Source organism: Anas platyrhynchos, chromosome 2 (genome assembly GCF_047663525.1).
Source record: "Anas platyrhynchos isolate ZD024472 breed Pekin duck chromosome 2, IASCAAS_PekinDuck_T2T, whole genome shotgun sequence".
NCBI classification, from domain to species: Eukaryota; Metazoa; Chordata; class Aves; order Anseriformes; family Anatidae; genus Anas; species Anas platyrhynchos.
Genome location: NC_092588.1, coordinates 21786048 through 21807753, shown reverse-complemented (window position 1 = coordinate 21807753; position 21706 = coordinate 21786048). Strand labels below are relative to the sequence as shown.

General features: G+C 41.5%; 1 protein-coding gene across 8 annotated transcripts in view; it reads right to left on the bottom strand.

Moving 5' to 3' along the window:
* Positions 1-21706, bottom strand: part of LOC101793175 (ankyrin repeat domain-containing protein 46) — a 47762-nt gene that overhangs the window by 15868 nt on the left and 10188 nt on the right. For 4 of the 8 annotated variants that reach the window (XM_072034422.1, XM_027452529.3, XM_027452526.3 and 1 more), the window contains exons 1-2: positions 2166-2316; positions 1393-1500 (exon numbers count right to left, since the gene is read on the bottom strand). Coding sequence is in view for 4 of the 8 variants with exons in the window: in XM_072034419.1 (XP_071890520.1) it covers positions 2940-3035; positions 5813-5872; positions 6873-6950; positions 7952-8032; positions 8555-8758; positions 9386-9478; positions 10003-10072; positions 11572-11659; positions 13001-13091; positions 17805-17915 (972 nt within the window). In the remaining 4 variants the exon portion in view is untranslated. Of the gene's footprint in view, positions 1-1392; positions 1501-2077; positions 3036-5812; positions 5873-6872; positions 6951-7951; positions 8033-8554; positions 8759-9385; positions 9479-10002; positions 10073-11571; positions 11660-13000; positions 13092-17804; positions 17916-21706 lie in introns of those variants that run through there. The other 4 variants (XM_072034419.1, XM_005027030.6, XM_013106435.5 and 1 more) reach the window with 4 other exon arrangements.

The following is a 21706-nucleotide window of genomic DNA, read 5'->3' as shown; positions in this document are numbered from 1 at the left end:
ACTGATGGCACACTATGAATGGTCTCACACAAAGCTGACTGCATCTGGGATCCTGTATTTCATAAAAAGTGTATAGAGAAACGCCCTCTGAAATACTTTATGTCCACATGAACTGACACATCTGGAAGCGGAGCACAAGTGAGACCATGGGGGAGACAACCAACAGCTGGAATGCAGCAGTCAGCTTAAGGCATCACTTGGAATCCCTCTCTTGCTGATGAGGCAACTCTAACATGTAAGATACCAAAACCTGCTGAGAGAAAACCTATTGCTCCTCGGGAAGGAAGACAGCAGATGCAGACACCATGCTTCAGGCTTTGACTCATCTCAGCTTACTCTCTGATACTATCTTCAAAACTCAAAAAGAAGGCAATCAGCCCGTGACGTTTTCTGACTGTCAATTGTACTAGACAGAATGCAAACATTAGTAGAAATATTTCTTCTAAAAATCACATTTAACAAGTCCTAGTTAATAAAATATTTTACAAACAAAACAAAGAAGAAAAACAGACCTAATACCTACAGATAACACTAAGCTTAGCCCCCTCCTGCAGCAAGCAAAACCAATTACTTTTACAAACCAGTCACTTTCCAGCTAAAATACTTGTTGGGTTCTTGCTCCTCCTTGATCTTTGGGAAGGATGCTCCTAAACATCAGTGCTCTGATGGCTAGAAATGCTCACATATTATTCATCGTACAATCTATGTTAAATTATTCATGTATCAACACCATTCTTAAGCTCAGTTTATTCCCTTTACCATGTTTACCTTGATGTTTCAATAGAAAGCAAAAAAGGCCTCTGCTCTGCAAAGATAAAGAGGCCAAATATTTCTTTCAATATAGACTCTTCATTTTGCTGCCTGTCTTAGGCTTATCTTTACCTGTTCTACTTCACCTGTTCACGTGAAAACATTTAGCAGTGTATGAAACATTCTAGCGTTTTGTTCACAGATAACAGTAACTTCTTTTTCCTGTTCATCACAGGTCTGCATTTGCTTTTTTCCACAATCACATATTCTGAAACTACCCAATACATATTTTGGATTTGCGTTGCTTTAAAATGATAAGAATTTCTCTGTAAATAGTGTTTGCAACTGCAAAACCTTGTCCTTTAAATTACTGCATTTTATTTAAGTTATTATTATGCTTATTTCATCCTCTAGTCCCTGAGATCATCCATTTTTTCCTGCATAGCAGTTACCCTCTTCTATATTGCCAGTGCCTCCCAGCTTGTTCATCACTATCAAATTTAAACAGTAGGTTTTAATTGTTACATCATCGTCTTTATTAAGTATTTAACAAGACTGATCTCAAGATGGATCTTCAAATAACTAATTTTATAAGCTCCTTTTATACCCAGACTCGACGGTTTTCTTCTCAATGTTACTCACCACGAGTTGTCTCTAGTTAGTTCCTCATCCTCTCTTTAATTCTGGAGTTATCCCTAGCTTTTCAGCACAATTTCCTGTGCAGCAGCTGATCAAAACTTTTACTGCTGTCTAGAAAACAAACAAACAAAAAAAGACAACTACTTAATTTCCCTTAAAAACAGTAATTACTTCATCGAAGGCAACCTGAGGCTGGCTAACAAAAAACACATCTGGCAGAAACATGTTAGTTTTTGATTTCATTTATCACAGGATCATTGGGGTTGAAAGAGACCTCCAAGATCACCTGGTCCAACCACCCCCTGCCACCAGTGTCACCACTGAACCATGTCCCCAAGCACCACATCCAACCTCTCCTTGAGCACCCCCAGGGACGGTGACTCCACCACCTCCCGGGGCAACTCGTCCCAGTGCCTGACTGCTCCTTCTGACAGAAATGTCTCCTCATTTCCAGCCTGAACCTCCCCTGGTGCAACTTGAGGCCATTCCCTCCAGCCCTATCAATAATTATCTGTGAGAAGAGGCCGACCCCAGCTCCCCACACCTTCCCTTCAGGTACCTGCAGGGAGCAGCGAGCTCTCCCCTCACACCCCCGGCTCCCTCACACCGCCCCTCCATTCCCCTGCCACCCCAGCGTCCCCTCCCCACCGCCCGGCGCCCACCCGGGCGGATCCCTCCCCGGACAGACCGACGGACACCGCGGTCCCCCTCCAGCCCCCTGACCGACGGACACGGCCCCTTTCCCCCCTCAGGCCCCACCGCAGCCCCCTCGCTACCTGCCCTGCCGGCCGCCGGCCGCTCCTGGGCACGCAGCGGGGGCGGCGGAGGGGGCGCGGGCGGCCCCTGCCGGCCGGAGGCCGCCACTGGGGTTGCAGCGGGAAATGGCGGCCGTGACGGGGCGGCCGGGGGGAGGCACCATGACTGCCTTCATCCCGCTGCCTCAGGGCCACTCACGCCTGTCACCAGGCGCGGGGGAGAACAGAGCAACCCCACCTCGCTACAGCCTCCTTTAATGTACTTATAAAGAGCGATAAGGTCGCCCCTGAGCCTCCTCTTCTCTAGGCTGAACAAGCCCAGCTCCCTCAGCCGCTCCTCGTAGGACTTGTTCTCCAGGCCCCTCACCAGCTTCGTCGCCCTTCTCTGGACCCGCTCAAGCACCTCCATGTCCTTCTTGTAGCGAGGGGCCCAAAGCTGAACACATTACCACTGCTCACAGAAACAAACCAATACAGTTAATACTTTTTCCTCCTCTACTATCTTAACATTTTCTAATCGTTTTCTACTTAACATCTCCTTCCCTTTCTTCCCCACAATTTCAGTCTGGAAAAAAAAAAAAAAAGATAAATCACACACAAAAAAAAGCATGTATGCAAGATGTCTGCAGAGTGACAACACCCATCTAACTGTAAAGAATATTTCACTAGAGTTAAAAATTCTATAGAAAAGGCAAAGAATGACACTGAAGACTTTTTTTCCATATTATTCAAGCTTTCAGCAATGGGTTTATTATACCCAGATATTTCATTTGAAAGAGTATTTAGAATAAGTTGTCACAGGTCCTCTTCTCTTATTTTCTCAAATACACAGTCCTCTTCATTTGGCCTAACCAAGAATCTTTTCCTTGATATAAAACTCGAATGGACGACCTGCAGCAAAACAAATAAATAGTTAAAAGAATGTATGCATTTCAATAATTAGAGATAACTATGAACAGTAGCTAGAAAAGCTGATATGATAATATCTAGGTACAATGAATGATCTCTTTGTTGGTATTTTGGAGTGAACAGAATTTTTCTGCTGGAATAAGACACAAGAACAGCTCTTAAGGTTTATTGCAATGTGGTGCAGATTGAAGGGCAGGCCCAAATGTTCTAATATCAGTGTTATTTGGCATTATAGTGTCCACTGGGACATTTGTGCAGGTACTTTCACTGTCTACTGGGCCTTGTAAATTAGATAGACTACTGTTATCACACATTCTTAACTTTAACCGTAACACCTGCATAAGTGACACCTACACAAATTAAAAGTTTAGACAGGCAATCTGAATAGATGTATCATGTTCCATCCTCCTCAAAGCTGTCACTGAACTAAATTTTCAATTAAGAATTCCCTACATTTCCTACCGTGAACCATCTCAAGCTTCCTAACACCACACCACCCTGCTTTTATAAGGTGCAAACAGGCTATCTATATCCTTACGCTGCAGGTAACTGCAGTTTACTGTTGTACTAGGAGAATTTCTGGCACAGATTTTTCTCTTCTGCCTCTTGCAACAAAGTACCTTGATATATGTGTAAAATAAATGTCCCTGAAGCACCCTGCTGAAGAGTGTCTATCACAAAGCTATGGCAACCATGTTGTAATGAGTTCAGAGAATCTATGAAAATTTGGGTTCAGTTTCCTAATGCTTTAAAGTTGATTACTTCATACATCTCTTTTTCAAGACTTTCCGAAGACATAACAGTAAAGTTGCCTAGATATGGGCACATTCCATAGCACATCCTCACTATCTGTGAAGTCTGCTTGTTTCATGCTAGTTGAATCATTTTGATCTCGATTCAATGGATTGTTCTTAATTTTCCTGTTAAATCTGACTTAAATCTTAGCTGCACTAGATTATCTATTTGAACAAGAATTTACAGACTCTCCCACTGATCTAGTAGCAACAGCATACTGCTATGGGATCGCAAAGAAAACCAAAGTTAATTTTTTCTTCCCATGAGTCAGCAGAAAATATTTGGCATGTTTACACAGCCTTTGGAGAGCATTCAGTTAAACTTTCAGTCACCTCAGAGGAAAGATTTGTAAGACTCTTGGGAATACTAATGGGAAAATTATAGAGACACAACTCAAATGTCGTTTTTTTCCCCCAAATGAGAATGTGCATAGATACAATTTTAATACATTTTCCAAGAACACTGTACAGACAGAAAGGAATAGGAAAGAGAAGCCCTAAGAACCTTAATATTGTGATCATGGAGAAGTTAACTAAGTATGATTTAAGATTTTATATTAATTGTCTAATAGCACAACTTAGTTTGTTTAGACTTAACTGGTTTAAACTTACTGTATAAAACACTGCGTTAAACAGGGATAGCATGGCATGCTATGCCTCACCATACCTCGACTTTAACAAACAATTCATTCTCATTATCAGCTGTAATTTTCTTACTTTGCCAAGTTTCATGTCAATAGCTAGACACTGCACAGGCAAGAGGGCCAATTAGCTCAGTGGCTTTACTTTGCCCTTTCCAAGACTGCTCTCCTCACAAAAAAATCAGCTGGAGCATTCACAGCCACCTTGCTCCAAAAGCTAGCAATCAAGGAGCTATTTTAAAGTATGCCCAAGTCAGAACAACTGCCACAAACCCAGAGAGCTGTGCAATTTAGTCGCTGCTTCACCTGCAGCATCTGAAATTGTACCAGTGAGGCCACTGAAGCACACCCTTCAGTCTTTCTCAGAGGTACAGCAAGTCTGCTCAGCAGACATTGTCTCCCTTATTATCATTTGCAACTTATTTATTAGAGGGCCACACCTAACCTAGAATCTACGTGTAGTCTCCAGCAGTGAGTACAGAGCACTTCAGAGAAAAGGGCAAGAAAACCCACCACACAAGTTAGTTGATTTGCTTATGAAAGAGTTGTTGGTGATCAGCTTTGTGAAGTTAATGTACTTTTTCTAAATATATATCAACTTTTTTTTAATTATTGTTTTTCCTGAATGCAGATTATTATTATTATTATTATTTATTTTTGTCTGCTAGAATTATTTCCTCCTCGGCTAATTATACACTGTAAGAGACATTTATTTTCATTTACTTTACATTATTCCCTTTCCATTTATTATTGTTTAATACTCAACAAATGAGTTAGAAAAAAAATCAACTTTTTTTTTTTTTAAACCCACTTAGCTATTCAGAAACTATTAGCTATGAATACTGATTACAGCCAGTGCAACTTGGAATTACATCTTTCATGTGACAGGAATGTACACACAGATATGTAACATAACAAATTTTGCAAAAAAAATACAACTCCCAAATTAATGGAAAAAATGAATGCATAGGCAATTTAAGTGCTGAATCCAAGCTGTAGTCTACAACAGCTGCATGTGGGTATACACACCTGATCTGTCCATACATTCTGTCTTTCTGTAAACTTTAAATGCCTTATTCAGAAACATTTGCAAAAAAAAAAAAAACCACAATTTGTCATTAAGGCCACTAAGTCCATCAAACTAAAATAAATTTTTTATTCAGATGTTTCCTCCAAAATTCAGATTTAGCTCCTTTTCCCACCCAAATACATTACCATTAAATTCATTACAAGTCTCCCTGTCCATAAAAAAACAGATCGGGCTAAATTCCATTAGTTAGCAAGACACACTGTATTTACACTTTGGAAACAATTTCTCACTAACCTGTTTCTGTTGAATGCTGGATTTCTTACTGTTTTTCATGGATTCAAGCATTTCAGTCTCCTAAACAGATTAAGAAGTTCAACTTTTAGGATAAGTTTAAATGGTCCCCAATCACCCAAAGTATGTTGAGTAAATCAGCATTCAGTTTAACCCAGTGGAAACAGTGTAGGAAATGATCTGGCATATTTACCCTTTTCTCATAATTCTGTTCATAATCAAGGCTACCCAAGTATAATCAGCAGCTGAAGATTTTGATTATGAAGATGAACATTCATTATTTATTGAACCTCCAGTGCAAATAATCTTAGAATGCAATAAATCAAATTTTTTCCGAAATTGATTGGTGTTTTCTTCAACTTCACTTATAGTTTAAAGCTACAAAAAAACATGTTCATTACCTCACTGCTCACTAATCAGCATGGTTCTAGAAGATCAGTTTTCTTTCCTTTGTTTTCTCGTAAGTTTTCAGAAAGCAAACGTTAAAAGTCTTTAGGTGTCACAAGGTTAAAAAAGGCATTATTAATGCTAGAGATTTAATAAAATATCTAAACATGTTTTCACGCTTAAGGCCTACACAAAAGACAGAAGAGGTATTTTAGCTAGAAATCGTGCTTCTATTTTATTAACAGAGATACTTTTTGGTTTAAAATAAAGCGTGTGAATGTCAGATCTCAAATTGGTCTAACATTGCAACAGATGGAGCAAGCAAATGAAGTGGTGAAGAAGTGAAACCCAGATACGGATAGAACAGGGTAGATCAGAACATTAAAAAAAATACCATAAATGTCTTTTATTGTATGCAGTAAGAATGAAAGTCAAAGCATGCAAAGCAGACTATTAAAACTGCAGTGACAAACCACCTTTAACATTTAGAGCAAATATTATTTTCAGTAAAACAGAGTAGAGATGTACAGTCAAGTAATTCTGTACTGACATGCTGGAACATGTAAGACCCTTTTCATCAATGGGACTTTTCTTAGCACATTTAAAAGAATGATAGCAGTAGCAGTTTTGTTTAATTTAAATACAAATTCAGGCACCTACACACACACATGCTCACCATTTCTGGGACTTTGTTGGTTTCTTTAATCATCTGCTCCGATATCATTTTCTTCAAGCAGCTGCTGAGCAGAAAGGCCTGAAGAGGATAAACAGGAGAACATTTCAGTTTCTTCCGTTAAAAGATGTACTTCACTTCCATTCCTCTTCCACCAGGAAATCATCATCCCTAACTGGAGAATGATTACTTTCCTAATTCAGTGAGTTTTACTCTGCGCTCAACATCCTTTCAGTGCACCATAAGAGCTGCAGTTGGTTAAAGTCCAGCCTCAGCATGACTTTCAAGGCACTGTTTAGGGAGCAGAATAAGAGTTTCTGTGACTCTTTTGAAGCAGGTTATTTTCTCTAGCTGCCTGTGGTTGCTACCTTAAAGGCTGCCAGATTGCACCAAAGCCTAAGCAAGTTTAATCAAATGTGGAGCATCAGCATCAAGAACACTTCAACAAATGAAGCAAGCTGGAGTTTACAGGCACTCAGCCCTGCTTAAAAATTAAAGCTTTGGTGATTATACCAGATGGCTTTACCAGTGGTTTGTAGACTAGATCATAGAGTCGCATCTTGCACAACTAATATGACCTGAGCTCTACGTGCTCATCCCACATAACATCAGGGAGGAATGGCACTCTATAAAATCCTAATTAAGGATTATTTATATGTAAAGAAACCACTATGATGTTACATATTCACACCCTCTATTAACCTGTGTTATTATGGCATATTTGAACAACAGGATTTATTGTGGAAGATGAGAGCTTTTGGCTTTAGGTGGGTCTGACCAACTAATGATTTTTGGATACTTACTGAGTCCAGTAAGTAAATAGCACCTTCGTGCTCCATCCAAGCCTTGCTGCTGAGTGCTGGACAACATTTCTCTCACCATGGAAAATATTTATATAAAATCTCTTCCCCATATAATAGAAAATCAAATGCTTTGCCTCAGATAACTCTGTACCAAGGCTAACCCTGCTTGAAAACCTAGCTGTTGCACATGGGTAGAAATGGACTAATCACTCCTAAAGATCCTCATGCTCTAAGATTAGATTTTACTCTGATCCTTTCCTAAAAGGAAAGAGAACTCACCTGCTTTGTGTACAAAATTATCCACTCCCATGTGCCCGAATCATTGTACTCAAATCTGAACTCCAGAGTGTCATCTTCACCCTGAAAAAACATTGAACAGAAGAAACAGCGTGACGGTGTTCAGCCTTACATCAGAACTAGTCAATCAGGTTCATTTTATTCAGTATATAAATAAAATGGCTGAAGATCCGTACCAGAACAATTCTTCTGGTGGGGGGAAGCAAGCGGGAGGGAGGGAGGAAGGGGAAGCCTTTGCAAGTGTAAAGTTGGTTAGAACAGTTCTTCTGCTCCCACACAAAATGCTCTGCCAGCTCCCCCTTCAATGAGAATGGAGAGGGGTAGGAAAAGCACGAACAGAATGCCAGGGAAGGAAGACAACAGAGTAAGGCTAGATGGTTTCCAATTATTATTTATATATAAAAGTATATTTACTGCTGCGAAGATTGCCAAGGGAGTTTGTTCTAGGATAGGTTTGCAGAGGAATATGGACAGATGGGAGTGATTTAAAACAGAATCCCCCTCCCCAGACTTGCCATTGCCTGATAGCCTTAGTTTTCACACAGAAAAAGTAAATTTAGATACAAACTCAGCTAAAGTACTTACAAGGAAAGTGACCTGCCAACTTCTCAACCTGTTGATTTTAAAGCTGACCTCTTTGGTTTGGTTAGTGGGTAATTTTATGCAACAGTTTATCTCGTTATTTCCAGCATAGATTTCAGCCGAGCAGCCTACTTCTGGATAGTCACAAATGCAAGGATCAAGCCGTACATATCCATAGAACTGCACTTCTCGAATCTTCTCCAGGAACTGCACCAGAAAGACAGAACTAAAATTATTTGCTGTAGAGGCACGTGAAATCTAGTGATTTGAAAAGAAGTGGGCTATGAAGCATATCATTCAGATTCCTAATCTTCTTTCTCCTGGGTGGACACAGATTTACCATAACATTTCCATGCTGGATTCAGAGAGTAGTTCTGACTTAGCAACTTCCCCCACTCCACTGAGTATGAGTAGCTGTGTCTTTGGAATGCTTCTCAGCCATGCTGAGGGGAAGAAATAAAACTAACCAGCAGGAAATACTGTGAACAGCTATGCCAGTAATCTTAATTTCCATTTCATTTCCTAAACTTATGCCAAGCTTTAGTATCTCATCAGGAAGACTAGGATTCATGGTCAAGATTCCTACTAGCCCTTGGAATCCAAGTCATTCTTTTGGGATATTTTAAAATGCTTCCAGAGGTAGGAACCTCCTTTTCTATTTGATAACTCAATATCTGGCCAGGAGACCTGGGTCTGTAGCTTAAACCAGTCCATAAAACCATGCTGTATTTTCAGAGTCGTAGCCTCTGACATCACTCCTTTGAAATCCATTCCTTAGATCTGTTTATATTGTTTATAAAATACCATATTACCTTTTAAAAAATATCATTTTACCTTTGCTTTGTTTCTATTTTTTTGTAGAAATTCAAGCTCTTGCATCTGCCCTTCTGTTGGTTTAATCCAGTTCCTCTTGACTTCCTGGATTGCCTTAAAACATTTTTTTTTTAAATAGCAAAAACAGTCAAAAATGTATTCAAAAATGTATTTCCTTTCACACACATAAGACAAGACACACCAAAACCACCTTCCTCCCCCTTAAAAAAAAAAGCATCAAGTTTACACTATGCTGTTTTATATTTCTGATAGTTCCCAAAGCTAGTACAACCCAACACACCTACAGCTGAGAATTCAAGTCATATAATGGAAGACTGCCTATACACAGAGACTCAAAAATAAAGTGGACAGATCCCTACATGTCTTTTTTGTGCAATACTTTTCCAATGCAAAAAAAAAACAGAGATGATATAGTGCCTCTAGTACACGAGTCTGATAACAAAGATCAATAGCTATACCCATCACTGAGGAAAGTGTAACAAGGTAATGCAGACCAGAAACCATTTATAAATACATCTGATATTAACATAATTGTACCAAACATTTAAGGAACTTGTATAAAGGAAGAAAATTTGAAGAAGTTAGCTTTTAAAATTCAGAAGAGCTTTCAGTTTTACCTGCATATATAGCAAATTCATTGAAGCTTTACAATCTGTCAGCAGCGTATCAAGAGAAGGATCCATATACCTTTTCCATGCCAAGGGGGGGGAAAAGTGAAATAAAATATGAAGTTAAATTTCTTAATATAACACTTTGATTTTTCAGCTAAAAATAATGATGGGATCACAACCCAGCAAGCTACCATTATCCACCAGATTATATAAAAAAAAAAAGTCCTGGTTTTGAAGTGTTGCTTCATTCATTCTTTATACATTGTCATAAAATGGAAATGACCTTTAGTTTGGATATCCAACCTTTCCACTTTGATTTTAGTGGTACCAAACCTAACAATTACAACTTAAAACTAAAACTTTCCTCCTCCTTTTCTCCCTTTGCTCAGACAGCCCATGCCTTACCTACATAAAAGTTGGTAAGGTTCCCATAGCATCTACCACCACTGGTAGTTTAAATATGTGCAATTTATAAGTGCACATATAGGGAAACAGAGAAAGCTTTGTAGAGGCCAAGCTCTAGCCCAGCAGATTTAAACCAGACAAGTTATAAGCATCAAAAAACAGATTTCTGCATAGCTTCAAGCCAAGCAACCTTGCTCACTGCCACCAAAAGACATGGTTTTCTTCCACCCCTGCTCCCAACCACACTCCTTGCTCTAAGCATTCACCTGCTGCAGACAATTCAATTCACTAACCCTGCTATTAGCATTTTTCTTTTTCACTGCGTGGAGAAGTAGACCAGACCACAACCACCCCAATGAGCCATGAGACTGGTTCAGCTAAATTGCTTTGCTGCACCTTCAGGGCACTGTTTGACAAGCAGGACTTTGGCACCAGTCTCCCTGTCCCCAGGGTTTATCCTCACCCACAAGCCAGCACAGCTGTTTGCTGCACAGCAAGTGAGGCTGTAGGTCTGACCCAGGCTGAAATATAAGCTCGCAAAAAAAACCAAACAACAAGAAAAACAAAAACAAAAGTGTCCAGCAACTTGTTCTTAGCCTCAGTTAGTTCCCCAGTTGTCTGCCCACACGATTCTATCAGCACAACTGAGCTAAGGTGTGAGCAAATGAAGGGGGAAGAGCGCTCTGCTGCTCACAGGCCGCTTACCAAAATAAATACTGAAGCTATTGCTCCACATATTTTGTGTATTAGCATGTAGAAGTGAGCATGTTAGATAACAAGCAATCTATCTCTGCCCAAACTGAGCTGCGGCTTGCAACTCTGAACTCAGAGCTCTCTTTTATACGTTTTTTTGTGTACATCCATTTGTGGTCACTGCATTATGCAGGTAGAAGAATTAGGAGTGGAGCAGCCACAAAACACCTCTCATCTGTATTCTGAAAGTGAGAGAGTAAAGATCTTGCTGCAGCAAAAGATGGTTCAGGAATACTGCAGTGATAAAATTAAAAATATGCAGAGACATAGGAAGCAGTCAATCCCAATTACAAACCAGCCTCAGAATACAACACGTTGCTGAGACTTAAAGACTTTGTAAATAAGTTATTCAAAGGATCTCTTTCACTGTGGCAGTTGCCACATATCTTGCTAGTTTCTCTTAAGCTTCTTGCTCACCACTTCCTGATCCCAAGCTTACAGTCCAAGTCTTTCATGCTCTGAAGACTCACATAAGGAAGTTCAAAATCTGCCACTTTCTTCACCACTGGGAAAAGAAAAGGAAAAACAAAAAGAAGAGAAAAATATTTGGTGAAATCTAGTGAAATATCCCAGTTATTCTCACATTTCAGTTAGTGCTGATTAGCAGTGCTTTTGGAGAGGCACCTCACAAGCACAAATTCTGGGTTAAAATAAAGTGAGAGGTTAGTTAACCAAGTCTAAACTCATGTAGCTTTGTTATGTGCAGAGTATCTATGCTCCCTCAGATTATACTCTTACAGAATATCCTTCTCTCTGAACAAAGCTAAGCAGGATAGACACTTCTGCATTTAAGATGTGTAGATGCAAGCTTCCAAGACTGGTATCTTTCTTTAATGGAAGACCAGAGAACAGCGCTTTAGCTAATGTAAAGGAAGAAAAGCATGCAGCTTTTCAGGGGTCACTGCTTTCCTGTAAATGCCACAATTCAGCAGAACATCTCAACGTGATTTTTAGCGTGTGAGCTTAGGTATTTCTTGGCAGTGGACTGTGGGTTACTTTTGGACTTAATGCGATTGTGAAAATGCATAAAAATGTAATCAATTAAAAATCTTTTCTGTTCTCCTGGGTATCTAATTATATCACAATACAAGGAAAAAAGAAATCCATCTGTGGCTGCACTAGAACAGCATGTAAAATGTGTTATATCTGGACACATTTGAGACTGACAGTCAGGGATTCTGTGCGCTCAGCAAGTCCTTTCACAGGCTGAGAGAACAGAGGGACACGGGGGTTATAAATAAGAACAATAAGATAAATAAGGGGAAAAGGACATCAGCAGACCAATGAGAACATAAAAGACCCTTCACATTTTATGACTATAAAGAGACTCACAGCTCAGATTTACAGCTTGCTCAGTGCTATCACATTTAAGCTTAGGTAAGTAATGAAGCACGTCAAGGTATAAAGGAAAGCAAGCCACAGGCATTGTTTATAAATATAACAAAAGAGTTTCCGGTCCCATTGTTAAACTCAGCATGTGATCTGTGAATTACAAGTGGTTTATGTAGGTATAGCATCTGATTCAATGCCTACCCAGAAGATACACCTAGTAGTTCCCATGTGGTAAAGTTGCTACATGTCTTGTAAACAGCAAGGGGCACGATAGTCACATGTGAAAGTCCCCTGCACCACACCTCTCTGCTGCCATGCTTTGTTCCCCACTACTGCTCTTTCCCAGAACATAGCAGCTGAGACATCCAGGGAATGAGCCTGAGGGGGTTTGTCAGACAGGATGGGACTTTCAGCTTAAAGAGGCTCATGCAGACTGTTCAGAGGCTCCAGGATCAGTCACTGCAGCCAACAAAAAAAAATCGGAGGGCTCAGTTGAGCACTCTCAGCAGCTTACCAGACAGAGCTCCATCATCACGATCTTGAATGAAAAAGAAGCTGAAGTATTTTATTAATTCTCTTGCTATCCCCATCTTGCATGATGTAACCTTTAAAAACAAAAAAGACAATGTTAGCTATCCACTGGCATGAATAACGAAGAGACACTCAGTACCTATTAACGTAACTTAATTTTCAAACGTTTTCCTTATGTTCTATGTTCATTGCAATATTCACATTTGTGAAGAGTTTCATGAGTTTCAAAGTAATGTAAAAGTGCAGTAAAACTGAAAATGTTTTGTACTCTGACATACATTTGTGTACTCCAATGCAAGACATCTGCCATGTTACTCCCAGATCTTTACTATCAAATCCTCAAATCTCCTTGTACAGTATCACTGCATTCTCTGAGCCAATAACATTATTCAAGAACATCACAGATAAATATTTCTAAACAATCTGTGTATTTTCCAAGCTGTGGAGTTGCACTACAGTTGTAGTATTGCACTTCTAGGAAATATCTATGAGCCTTGCCCCCTTCACTGAAAGCAACAGGCATGTTTGTAGGTTTCTACACTTCTGTGCAAAGGCTTCTGTCAAGAGTAGACTTGAGCTCTGCTGACCTTTCATTATCGACAGTGCATAAGAAGGAAAAGTCATACCCAGCCTGACATTTGGACATGTAATAGCTATATAACTTGATGTGGCCCTTCCACATCTTTTTTGAAAAAGGACAGAAGTGACACCAATGAAGAAAACCAGAAGTGATCTGCAGAACCAGCTGCACAATGGGATAATGGGGACAGAAAAGTCAGGCAGAGGTGAGCACAGTAAAAGCTGGATCAGACTGGGGCAATCATCTTGTTTTGCTTTAGGTCCTGAAAAAACATCAAAGCATTAGTTCAAGCAGCCATAACCTCAAAGAGCAGAGCGCTATTACAGCGTTCCCAAGTTCTGCAGTATCCATAATCTTCTGAGCTCACTCAGGAAAGTGGTGTGAGAACAGCAAGAAAACTCTCCACCCCGGAGAACATTCCTCTCCTAGCTCATCTGGCAGATTGTGCAACTCGATAGGGGAGTCAGACATTGTTCGGAGAAGCTGGACTTCCTTTTGTCTGAACAGGAGGTGGAGGTACTGGTTTTCAGACTTCTTCCAGAAGGTGCCAATCCTGAAACATCGCCAGCTCCGTGTCACACTGAAAGCATTGTAAATTCACTTATCTCTGCAGTTCAGAAGGGTTTTCCCCCAGGTGTACCAGCTGGTTTGGAAAGTAGACATGTTTTTGTCCATGGAAAAGGCAGACAAACTAAATATAGAAGAATTGTTCCAAGTTAAAATTAAGAAACACATATTTGAGGTTTTCCTTATCCTTGTTAATATCGGGGCTGTTACCAGAGAGGGCAGCAGAGCGTACAACATGTTTGCCTCACACTCATCACCAGAATGGGAAGAAACTTTCAGAAGTTCAAACACAAGTATGAAGAAGTGAACAATCAGCAGCACCATCTTTCATTCCGTCTGCCTCTGTGCTAAGAAGTCCCCCAAAATTACTTGGAATTGGCCACAAAGCTTCAACATATGACCCCTGAGTTGCATAATTCTAACTGAACCAGATGGCATTTCCCAGGAACATCAGGCAGACCAGATTCAGTGGGATTATTAATTACTTCATTTCTTGGATCGAGGCAGAGTCTGGTATTTGTTGGTCCGAACACGAGGATGCTGGGGAGCAACAGCTGCAAAATCTGCTTCCACTGCAAAAGGACAGTGAATGCAGAATCTACAGTGAGGAAACCTAAATAATTCCTAAAAGTCCTCTCTTGTCTTTAAGACCACCAGAGAAGAAATGGTGTCTGCAGTAAATCAAATGTCATCATTTCTGTAAAATTCTATACAAATGTTAAGCCTCTATGAATGCAGTATACAACGCAATGTACAATGTCACTGTCTGGCTTTGCAGTTACCTTGATCCACTGCAAAACTAATGAGATAATCAAGCCTAAATTATTAGCGTTTTCAAAGCATATTGGCAAATCCTTTCCTTACTCAAGGTCCTCATGCAAATTTCCTACCTGAAATATCGCCTTACTTCTTGCACCCTATTAGCACCAACTTCCCTCTTCCCCAAATCAAAATTCCGATCTCCTTACTGCCTCCAACACATTTTGCCTTCAGCATCTCCCACCTCAGCCTCTGCAAGTCTCCTCTTGCAGGGTCTAAGGCCGGCTCTGACACTTCCCATCCCCTGGAAGAACCGGTCCCAGCATTGCCCCGGGAGATGCAAACCCCATGGCAGGAGGAAGCCGGCTGCCTTCACACAGCTATGGATTACCCTGCGGTATCCAGCTCACCATAACCGTGCGTGGGTGACAGGCTGATACATAGCAGCTTGATGGAGGGCAGCGATTATTGCTGTTACCATTAGGGAATGGGAGGAACTGAGGATGAGGCTTCAACCTTGCCCATGCACACACACACGTATTTACAACATGGAGAGCCACTGCGCCTCCTCTCCATGCATGGGGATGGAACCCCAGCAGAAATTTTCAAGCACAAGCCAGCCAGTTGTGTCGACAATATTCGGTTGTTTCACAATTTAACTAGTAGTTGTTTACTATATGGGTCACAACAGCTGTTACAGACATCCCAGAGCCACAGTGCTAGAAGTGTGACAATATTGCAGAGGAAGTCGCACAGTTTCACAAGTAAACGTCAGGGGATGCAGAACAAGTAAAGGAGAAGCATGCAGAACAGCCAAGACTTTCTGATTGCACGGTGACTTTCACAACAGCATGCTACTTAAGACTTCAGCCAAGACGAGGCCATTGCTTTTTACTAGAGTTCAAGCTCTCTCACTTGAACACTGCCAAAATCAGAGAATCATTAAGGTTGGAAAAGCCCTCCAAGATCACCTGGTCCAACCATCTCCCTACCACCAGTGTCACCCACTGAACTGTGTCCCCAAGCACCACGTCCAACCTCTCCTTGAACACCCCCAGGAACGGTGACTCCACCACCTCCCTGGGCAACCTGTCCCAGTGCCTGGCTGCTCTTTCTGAGCAGAAATGTCTCCTACTTGTTTGAATTGTTGCAGAGCAGTGCTTACACTGAGTCAAGGACTTTTCAGCTTCTCACACTGCCCTGCCAGCGAGGAGGCTGGGGGTGCAGGAGGAGCTGGAAGGGGACAGACCCAGGACAGCTGACCCCACCTGGCCAAAGGGGTATTTCGTACCATATGGGGTCATAATGAACAATTAATTGGGGGGGGGGGGGGGGGGGGGGGGAGGCTGACCAGGGTGGGGGAGGACCAGCTGCTGGGGGATAGGCTGGGCATCAGTCAGCGGGGGGTGAGCAATTGCAGTGTGCACCACTTATTTTGTACACATTATTAGTAGTAGAACTATTATCATTATTATTTTGGGACTTTGCTACCCCAGCCTCTGTCTACAGGTTCAGGGAAACGAAAGACTTGGGAAGTCCGTCTGTCAGTGAAGATGGAGACAAAGAAGTTGAGTACCTCAGACTTCTCCATGTCTGTCGTTACCAATTACTCAGATACAGAAACTCACTCCTAATATAAGAAATTAACCACCTATAATCACTTACACACTACTATTTTCACCCCTCAGTCTATTTTCACAAATATTAAAGGTGCATGGTGGCCCTCAGGGACTCCTCCTGTCACCTCAGTGCAGCAGCCCAAAGGAAGCTGGGTCCTCTCTTGTGCTCTTCCTCGAGGCTCTGTGCAGAAGGGATGCACAAGGGCTGGCGGATGGGAGAGAAGCCCTCACACAACCCCTGAGAATTGGCAACAGAGTTCTTTATTGCCGGGACATCTTGCAGGTGAGCCTGTGGGACGTCCGTGGTGTTTGATGGCTCCAAGCTAAAGCTTGGGATGGAGCCTGTGCGACGAGTAGGGAGCTTGCAGGACACTGCTGCAATGCTGTTTGAGCACTTGGGTGGCAGGTAGCAAAGACATGCTGGGGTAGCTCCAGGTCTGCTCTGGCTGAGGTGGATCTACTTCCATTGGTTCCTCCACATCTGGTGGAGACATCTCCATGGACTCCATGGTGTTTGGCAGAAGGACAAGCCCAAATGGGATGCCTTCCATCAGGGATGTTTCCAGGCCGGGGTGCAGAACCAGGGGGTCGTCCAGTTCCATGTTGGGGTCCCATGCCACTCTCCAGTTGATTTCCATGCATGGGTTCAACGTTACCATCTGTTTCAAGGCCAAGGCTGGGTCCCACACTGTGTTCTGGACAATTGGCACACCTCTGCTCCAAATGGCGCTCCTGCCTTCGCCCTAAGCCACCATTGTGGCAATGATTAGGCCCAGGCCCCCTGTCACTGTATGTGTGAGGGACCAGCCTGTCCCCTGCATTGTTGCGGTGCCACTGGTACCACCTGTAAGTGTCTGTGGTGCCAGAGGTCCCTCAAGCACTTGTGTCAGCTATGCTGCAGGCGCTTACCCTCTGCCCCCAACACTTCTCGTTAGGTGTGTTCCTTCTCAGGAACCCCAAAGGAAAAATAAAAATTATTTGCTGATTCTATCATCAGTGAAGGAAGCTTGAACATGACAGCCAACAGCCACAGAAGGAGAGGGAACATAACATTAAGGAGATATATTTATGAACAAGCTTAAGAACCAATGCTCATCTGCTAAATCAGGAACACCCCCGGCACAACAGAACCCTCAAAACCCACAGAATATATTATTGTATTTTCTCAGATAGGGAGTTTTACTCTTTCTTGACTGAAATGATCTCAATTTTTGCCCACTTCTCACAAATGGAAAATTTCCATGATTCTAGAAACCCATTACCTGTAATATTCTTTCTGCAGTATCTGACGTCTGGATATCAAGAGTAATATTGCTGCCATCAGCAAGGTAAACGCCCAGAAAGGCTCTCTGGGTTTGGATCTTAAATGTGGCCTGTTAGGTAGAAACAGAACATTGTTTTATTGCTTCCCATATCGGTGGAGTCCTTCTGAAGACGCTGAAGCTCCATTTCTCTATTACTCCAGCAAAATTAGCAATTTAAGTCACTGTTTACTAAACAATAAGTTACTGAAATTACTGCTAGAGCTTGCAGATGACAAACAAATAATCATGAAGAATAGCCAGTGGGAAGATATAGCAGAATCCAGGGAGGGTCATTTTGGTGTTAAGCTGAGCATGGGTTATTTCATGCCAGTGTCTGTAGGAACAGTATAGTCGTTATCCTAGGAAGAAGAAAGACTAAGAAGGGGAGGTGGATAAACAGCTGCATGTGAATATTCAAAGCTGCAATCTTGCCAAAAGGAAAAATGCAACCCTATACCTACAGATAGGAAAATCTCAAGTAAGATTAACGAGGCTGTGGTATCCTAATACAATAGAACCACTGCCACTGGAAAGCTGTGCAGTACCAGAGCCCAGGGTTCAAGAACACCACAAATAGGCAAAGAAGAAACCTAAAAGCACTATGAGGCCTGTTTCCTCATGACCTAGATAAGTGACCTTAGAGGTCTTTCTTATGTCTAGACATAAGAAAAGTGTGATTTGCAATCTGGAAAACAAACACACAGAAGCCAGATCCATTGGCTGTCAGTAGACGGTAAACAGTTGGACTAGAAGTAAGCCACGTATTTCTAACGGTGAGGTTGCACATGGGAATGACGTGTTCTCCACTCTCTAGATGGCTTACCACAGCTCAAACTCAGAAAACCCCATGCCATGTTGTGCATGAGAGCTCAGACTTACTTGTTGCAAGAGGAGGGACACTAGTTTGAGAATTCCCTTGGGGATGTGTCTGGATGAGGTGGCAGAAACTCGTTGCTGCAGCTCCTTTTCCTGTTAACTGCGCTGGATCAGAGGACAACAATGGCCCTTCGAGTATTTTTTTTTATTAAGTAAGGAGAAATACTTCCCTTGAGATTCAAAGTGGAGGAAAATACTGTAATTGCACATACTGCATGCAACATTAAATTTTATTTTCTCATATCCACCTGTGCTAGCTGATGGAGGATACAGAAAACTCCCTGGGAGCTATTAGGTGTCAAATACCCTTGGTATCTTGCTGCAGGCTTCATGGTGCCTGTACATAGGAGCCTCTCCTGACCCTGACATGTCAGCAGGAGCTGGTGGCAGGACTGACATTTACGCTGTGTACTCCATTATCCACTCCCCTTTGGGTACCCTGGAGAATGTGTAGTCAACTCACTTCACAGATTCATCACTATTTTGGGTCAGAAATACCATGTTCTTCAGTTACCTTGAAATAACTCTTAAGTAAGCCAAATGCAAACAAAAGTTACCTTGAAATAACTCTTAAATAAGATCAAATGCAAATAAAACGTATTGTCTTCCAGAACATCTATTAAGAATATATGAACAAAAGTTTGTAAAAAGATATATGTCAAGGGGAAGAAAAAAAAAAGAGTCTTGAAAAAATACGGATCATTCTTATTTAAACAGACTTACCACAGATTTTTCTGACACCCAGCATCTCGCCCAGCTGCATACCCAGCTGTTTGCATGCATGCATTAAAAAACAAGAGAACTTCTGAGGGCATTAGCCAATGCCCTATCGGAAGTCTTTCTGAGTAAATCCACTCAGATTTACTCTCTATTCCCAAACTAATTTCCTTCTCATCCAGGAAACAGGTCTGGTCATTCCTCTTAATTAAAAGAAGCAGTACTTGGCTTTTGTGGAGATATAATAGTCTTTGTGGAGATATAATAGTCTGCCACTCAGAAAGGGAGTCACACCTTGCACCACCCTGTTTGCCACCTCACTACTCCATGGTGATACAGGACAGGAGAAAAGCGTGACCCAAACTTTCTGTTGCTTCCAAACAGTTTGAGTTCTTTAAGGACACCATGCAGCATGTTGGTAAGCAGATTAATTTGAGGTTCTATAATAAATGACTTATTAGAGAAAAGAAAATCTCAATTCCATCCAGAATGGTCTCATTAGGGATTTCTGCTTAATACTTAGGCGAGTGGTTTCCACAGTCTTCTTTTAAAACTGCTTTAATTTCTCATATTCAACTGCACACTGAACTTCATTTCATGGTCTAGGGGACAAATCCCCCACTTCCTTATCTCTGACTTTTGATAACATTCTCTTACCATGTCTATGGCACAGAAAATCAGAAGTAAGAATTATCTTAAACTGTTGGGTTTGGGGATTTTTCCCCCCTTTAGCACATGCTTTTACCCCAGAAGGCAAAATTGCCCATGCCAGAAGCGCTACACATTGTTCAGTGTTGTAAATATTTGTGCTTAGCCCCTTATCAGAGAAGTATTGTTAAGACTGAAAAATTACTTACATAAAAACAAAAGGAGGAAACAGTGCAGTTTGTAAGGCAGAAGACGGTATGAAATCAAGAAAGACAAATACAGACACGTCCCTAGAACAACATAAAAGAATCCAGAATAAGTTTAAAACACATGTGAAGGGAAGAGTGCTTATCAGCATTAGTGGCGATCCATTTAGGGGGGTGCACGTGGCAGTTACAGCCACTTCTAAAACGGTCCAGAAAAATACTTTTGAAAGAAGTTTGCAGCAGTGAATCAGAAAGGTTCAGGTCTTCTCCCCAAATGCTGTTTTAGTTTTAGAAGAAGCATCAGCTGTCGCTTCCATCTGCTTACATCAGGCTCCAACATCTAAGAAAAATTATTGTATTTTGGCAGCTGTACACGTCCAGTAGTTTTCTCCATATTTCCTACACTTTTGGTCCTGAAATTCAGGAAACTTGCCACATAATGAGAATTGCACACTTACATTCCTAAATACTGCTTATTTGAATCTTCCCCTACTGCTGTCACTATTACCTGTGATAAATTCTCCTGAGACACCTGAACTGCTGCCTGTTCCCCACTTGCCTGCCCCAGGAGGCTGAAGCACAGCTCCATCATTAATGTAACACAAGATCATGCAGGGCTGCTCAGGGATTTGGGATTTTCTCTGGGGTTTGGTTTTGATGGAAAGAAGAGTTTTGCAAAAAATACCTATTATATAGTTTCCCCACAGGAAACAAAACCAAAAAAAACCAACACTTTCCTCCTGGTTTACTCCCCAGAAAATAAAGTTAAATGATTCTCTTTTCACAGAAGTCAGCACTAAGCCGAACCCTCTTCAAGGTCTCAAGGGCTTTGCTGCTCAGCTAAGAAGCATGGTCCATAAGAGGAGAAAGGGCATGAATGAAGGCTCTTAAGCACAACATCTTTGTAAAGAACAGCAGGATAGGGGACTGAATTGAATCTTAACATTGAAGCAAAAATAAATCAGACATCTTTGAACTGAAGTTCTTCAGAACTTTCTATGCTAGAGACTTCCCACTACAGCATGCAGCAAAAGCTGGAAAGTACAGGGACTTCCCACATGAAATTCAGATTTCTGGCCAGCTGCACTTTGGAAATGGAAGTTTATAAATAAGAAGCCCAGCCTGATTTGATAAGGAATAACAATTTTAGAGCAGTACTGAGATTGGAGGTACTCAGCCTGACTTAGATTTGTGAACTACTGAGAGTGAGTACAGAGGAATATGTTATATGTATTCCTCCACTGCCTGTACAAACAGTGAGCATTGCAATTGCTCAAGGAAACAGCAGCTGCCTGGTCAGAGGCAGGGGCTCTGCCTAAGAAAACTCAGTCTGTGATCAGAACAGGTTTGACTCCTGGTAACTGCAGATTTCTGGGTTACGTTTTACCTACACTCAGCATGCACACCACATCT